Source organism: Zerene cesonia, chromosome 20, assembly GCF_012273895.1.
Source record: "Zerene cesonia ecotype Mississippi chromosome 20, Zerene_cesonia_1.1, whole genome shotgun sequence".
Taxonomy (NCBI): Eukaryota; Metazoa; Arthropoda; class Insecta; order Lepidoptera; family Pieridae; genus Zerene; species Zerene cesonia.
The window spans coordinates 8,867,731-8,874,113 of record NC_052121.1 but is presented as its reverse complement, the minus strand read 5'-3'; the positions used below and the strand labels follow the sequence as shown (position 1 = coordinate 8,874,113).

The 6,383-nt window shown below is 35.4% G+C and overlaps 1 protein-coding gene across 1 annotated transcript in view; it reads right to left on the bottom strand.

The window, feature by feature from the left end:
• LOC119834876 (paxillin-like) overlaps positions 1-3,831 on the bottom strand; it is a 26,142-nt gene extending 22,311 nt beyond the window's left edge. Inside the window, exon 1 of the mRNA XM_038359393.1 lies at positions 3,261-3,831. Coding sequence (XP_038215321.1) covers positions 3,261-3,417 — 157 coding nt within the window. The 5' untranslated portion in view covers positions 3,418-3,831. The remainder of the gene's footprint in view (positions 1-3,260) is intronic.
• Between the last annotated feature and the right edge of the window lie 2,552 nt (positions 3,832-6,383).

Here is a 6,383-nt window from a genome sequence, read left to right as displayed (position 1 = left end):
AAAAGACAGCTGATGGGCAGCAAAAGATCGCCGTGGACCGAACGCACTATCTCACTCGCACTCGCTTACGCATATACCACTCGCGCTCGCACCTATAATAGATCTTTAATGTGTCTGGCAATATAGGGGAACTATCGAAACTGCCTGGCTACTGAGGTAACATCATTTTATAGTCCTCCAAGTAACATATATAAGCTTCAGGTTTTATACTATAACTAAAGTACAATTAAAATTACCCCTACTTTAAGGGTGTCTGGCAGGGGGTTGCAACTGTACTAAGTGTCTGGCTGTGTACGAGGGGATTTCTAAGATTATCACTAATAAAATATATGAAAACTGAGCTTTATACTATAGTAAATTTGAGACACAATTTTACACACCTTTACTACCTGTTACCTGCCAAAGCCACCGCGACCCAAGTTTCATAGCCTGGGATCGTTCTTACCTGTATAGTGGGCATACACAGAGAAACTTTTAGATTTTATACTTTAACTAAGGTCTGGCCCTCACGGGCTCTTAGACCATGAGGAGGCGTCATTGGATGACGCTTGCCTCGCGGAATTCGTCTTGTGCACACAGGCGCACTTTTTTTTCTATTTACAATGCAACGGAATATATATTTTTAGCACAATATATATTTTTAATACAATGAACTGTTGTTTAATGTACATATCTATCTATTTATTGTTTGTATAACAAAGGACCCATCCTATATAAAGTTACAATCGGAAATTGGAAATGAGAATTTTTCAATTTAGAAATTTAATAAAATTCCTTTACCAATAAATAGTTAGTAATTATCTTAAGCACTCGATGTAGAGAGATATTAAAAAAATCTGCACTAAAGAAAAATTACAACAAAATCTCAACGATGGGCGCAGTAAAAGTATATATAATCTTAGTACATATTTACAAGAAGGCATGAATTAAGCTTAGTTTCGCTGCTATTCAGAAAAAAATACGCCTTCTTATTTTTGATGAGCAACATATGACATCGTATAATTTGCGCTATAACATAAGTTGATATTTTTGTGTCTGATTATACAAACAACTCGTTAAGAAAATATAATTTGTAACGACATTAATATCATGTCTTTAATTGTTATTGCCATAGATCTAATTCCAATAAAACTCAGTTCAAAATTAATACCTCATGTTTAAAAAAGTTAATATATACTTTTGCGTATTGTTTTATACGAATAACCAACCCTAATTTTTTTATATTTTAGTATTGTGAAAATTAAAAAAAAAATATATTAAAAATTTAATATTTATGTTAATGTATTTTTAAACACATATTCCGATGCTTAAAAACTTACATGAGAGAAACATACTAAGTTTAATTTTTTTTCAGAGATAAATTAATTATTATTATACTATAAAATCATTGAAAATACCAACTTGGCGCGCAATAAACCGCGCTATGGTACAACATTAATACTGTATGACTGTATGGTAACGTCAATATTTACTTGGATTCCCATCCGGGAATAACTAACATCACTCAATTCCAGGAGGATTTAGTGAGCATGAGCACAACTCTGCTACTCTTCTACTCCCCCTCAATCCTACTCCTACTAATATTATAAATGCGAAAGTTTGTAAGGATGCGTGTGTTTTCTGCAAAAACTACTGAACCGATTGCAATGAAATTTGGTACGTAGATAGCTGGACAATTGGAATAACATATAGGCAACTTTTTACGCGGGTGAAACCGCGGGGCGCGGCTTGTTTTCAATACGATCCTCTACAAAATGCCCTACTAATGGTATAAATGTTGCCATGGAGAACCACATGCCATATTGCTTAATCGAAATTGTTTTATCAATTGCAAAGAATTGTTTTTTTTTTTGAAACCGCAATTTTTTTTTATTCTTTATTGAAATTCAAATTAAAAGATCCTATGTTTCGTTTAAAGTTTGTATTATTAGAGATATGAATTTGAAAGGACCGATAAGGTTTTAATTGGAATTCAATAAGAATGTTAAAAAAAACTATCTAGGACAATTCCTCTATCCTTCCTAATCAATTAAACTATTAGATATTTTTATTAGAACGAATTCACATAACTACTTATGTTAAATCCTCATTAGTAGCGATATCATAAATGCGTAATTATATTTTTTGTGTGTGTTTGTTTGTCTTTTTATAGCGACGAAATATCTCCATGGGATTTCCTGTGCCCACACGGGCGAAGCCTGGGGCGGAGCGTTTGAAAATAATTTAAATATTCTAAATGCGAAAGTATGTTTATGACATAAACCACCACCACCCACCAACATATACATCCGTAGTTTTAAAGATAAGTGCAAGTTTTAAAAGAGCCTTCATTATTTTATAAGACATGTTATGTAGAAATGAAGTTTTGTCAACATCTTGTTGCACAAAGTAGCAATTACCTGACGTAGTCGTAATATACTAACATAATACGTCCCTGTTACCTGTTGTAACGGTACTTTATACGAACTGTTTGGATTCCAAAATATACCATTTATGTACTGGGAAAGTAATCATTAAAAATTTACGTATAATTAAACAATTTTGATTGATTTTGATGCGAACCAAGGCTAGTCTATACATTCATGGGCATCGTCATTTCCTTAGACTGCGCGAGCGAAACCGGGGGCGAAATACTAGTAAGTACGTAAATACATTGTTAATATTCCTAAATTATATCACGGTAGCGAAACAGTCAAGCGTGCATACGGAACCGCAAGGTTATCTGCAAATTGACACTGCCTTCGTCGAGAAATGTTCAAATATAAATTGTAATGCTTCTAATTTTAGACAATGATCGTGCCATTAATATTATCTATTATTTGCTTTGTGGCATGTGGTATATAACAATACGAGGTTCATTATGAAATAATAACGGTTTTTTTGCAATACGTGATCGAGAATCAGCACATTCTATAGTTAATTTAAATGCATACACTCTAGCGAGATGAGATGACAGCAATCGATTGCTATCTCACATCCTCGGCAAATCAACTTACAAGTCAATATGTTTATCAATAATGTTGTTGTCACATTAACTTTATATTTAATCATATTGCAGCTAAAACGGGTAGACCCATTTAGCTTTCCATAAAACGTTAAGTACATTATGAAAGTCATTAAGAAACCGGGCGCATAAGTTGCTAATGCGCAAAGTTTGTTTACAGCGTCTCCCGAAACGGTCCAACAACGATTCCGATATAGCACAAGGTCGTTCAATAGAAGCATGTGATTCATTCGCACGTCACTCCCGATCCACTCACCTAGATATGAGCTGAAGTCGTTGAAGTATTTCCTCCATTCGTTCGGGCTCAACTCGGGGGGGTAGGAGGGTCCCCTTTCGGCACTGTACTTCCGCTCGAGCACGGGGGAGAAGGAGACGGACTTGGGGGAAGCGGAACGCGTACGCACGGAAGCCATCCCTCACAGGTGGACTATATAAGACGGGTACGAGGTGAATGCGTCGACAGTCGTTTATCGACTGCGGCTGAGGATTGACTGGTTATTTCGGTCTGCGACTCTATGGGTTATCGGAGGCGGGCGATGCCGGATGATAGTGCGGTCACACTGCTGAGCTGGCGACGATACGTATGCTATTCCCGTCAGGTTGTTGCTTTTCGACGCTCTATTTCATAACACTGTCAACTCGCATCATTAACCTGTCTGCGTTGATTTCATCAATGGAAATCGGGTCAAATCTTGTTGCGAAATTATTGTTCCAAAAATGTATCCGTTGGTTACTACATTTAATTGGGTACTATCATAAAGGTATTATTATCACCAAAAAACCTTCTTATTTGTTGTATCCTGATCCTTTATTCATCTTATGAACATATCTCCACTACAAAAGCAAGGGCATTGTTAATTTGAACCCTATACAAACGCAATGTACAGACCAGACGGACAATAGAGCGCTAATTAAAACGATTTCCTGTTTACACGTGAATACCTATGTACACCAATGTTACATAAGCTGTAGAATACATAATCGCGCTGGCTCTACGCTAATGTCGTCTGTGGGCGGGCGTCGCCCTACGACAAAACATCACATGGTCTTGGCACACGTAATTAACCTGCTTCTAGTGACGCGGATATATTATTTTAGTTTTAGTTTCAATGCAACATATAACACGTGTCTAATTATATTGTTTAAATTTCCTATTGACAAAAATCGTTGTGGTTGAATGGTTGAAGTTACACAACATAGTCATAACAAATAGTAGTATATTTGGTTTAATGAACTTTACGATTGTGGACCGCATCATGGGTTTATATATTTTAAATTATTATATTTATCTAATGATAAATGTGTGTACTTTAAAAATGTTTTCAGTGGACTTAATACAGATTTGTATGACTTTATTACTGTGTGATGTGTGCTTTTACACGTTCATTGGCGGTGTTCTAAATCGTTGATAGCGTTAAATTAAGTAATTATTTAAAATACACTTAGAAAATCCTCCATCTCTAATAATGGCATTATACTACACGTAATCGTCTACATACATTAGTTGTTCTACCGGTCTATTTAAAAAAAACCCTAACATTAATATCAATATATCTATTTCAAAAGGCAATATTAAAATGACAACAGCTTTTTATGGCAGACGTTATATCGTAGGTGCGTAGGTATAGTGGGAGGAACAAACCAAGGCTACTCATGTGAAACCATTAGTGCGTCTTTTTTTTTTTTATAAATAATATTTGCTGTGATGAAATTATATGAAACTTTTAAAAGTGAACAATATAATCATTAACTAAAATATTATGAAATAAAATATGCCTTAGCTACGACAGACGTGTTCCTAGTAGTTCCTAGTAGCAAACAAACACGTCGATTTCGTTTCAGTAGATCGATGTCAAATACCAAAAAATCAAACATCCAAAAGACAACTGCTTTGCTTCTCCCATAGATAAGAGTTAAGAACTATTTCGATAAACTAGAGTCTAGAATCTGGACTCAAGATTATTTAGACTTGGATGCAAGAAGCCATAAGAAACTAGGAAAACAGTTATAAGAAACTCATTTTCACACACATCACCAATTGCTGTTACGTTCAATGTGCGATTTGGTTTCATTATAAACAACTAGCAAACCCGGCGAACTCCGATCGCCACCAAGATGGCTGTATGTGAAAAACGATTTTTCCCGCTTTTCTGTTGATATTTTTCCTGAATTTTCTTTGCTATAAATCTCACGGAGCCCGAGACCTTTCCAACGAATGCAAAACCGTGGAAATCGGTTCGTGCGTTCTGGTGTTATAGTAATATTTTTATATAGTAGATGATGATTCTGAATAAAATAAATGAACGAATAAAATTTAGACAATTGATTCACATTCAATAAATATATCGTTTCAGCTACAACTACATAACAACCCTCCGTGGTTTGAAACATTAAATTCAAAAAACAATACTTAACGTATTACCCCTACCCCTACTGCAAATAAAGTGACGAAATAAAAACATCAATTAGATGGCAAATATACTAGTGTATAAATATATAATGTGTCTACATACGATCAAAGAAAGATACGTATAATGTGAGAGAAATGATTATATTAACTGCAGAATAATATCATAATTGCACGCGCTATTAAGGCCAAGCACGATACGTTTAATGTCACATGGATAATCCTTCCTACTAATCTTACTAGTATTATAAATGCGAAAGTTTGTAAGGATGTGTGTGTGTGTGTGTGTATGTGTGTGTGTGTTTGTTACTCTTTCACGCAAAAACTACTGATCCGATTGCAATGAAATTTGGTACGTTGACAGCTGGACAACTGGAGCAACATATATGGCACTTTTTATCCCGACATTCCAACGGGATACGGACTTACGCGGATGAAACCGCGGGGCGCAGCTAGTAACTGCATATACTTATAACTGTGTGTTTGTTTCGCTATTACACCTCGTGTCGCAGGTAGACATTACGTGTGCAACTGTGCAGAGCGAGCTCCATTCCCACTGTTTATAATACTTTCCTTTCAACTTCTCGACTGTTTGCATTATATTGAGATATTTATAAATAATTACTATAGAATTTCTCGTGAGAAGTTATTTAGATGAATGGATAGGGAAGGTACAGGCACCTGGAACATTTTCTTACTAAATTGAGAGCTAGGCAACAGATTATATAGCTAAGCCTCATATTCGTTGATCGTTAAATCAATAAACATATTATTATTTAATACAATACTTGTTTCTATATGTGGATTTGTTTAGAGAGCGTGAATCAAACAAATATATATTCCTTATAGAATGTACGTAAACAGCTTATTATGCCTTCCAAACCCTTATATCAATTACTAGCGGTCCGCCCCGGCTTCGCCCGTGGTACGTCTACAGCCAGATCCTGCTAAGATTATAAACGTGAAAGTTTT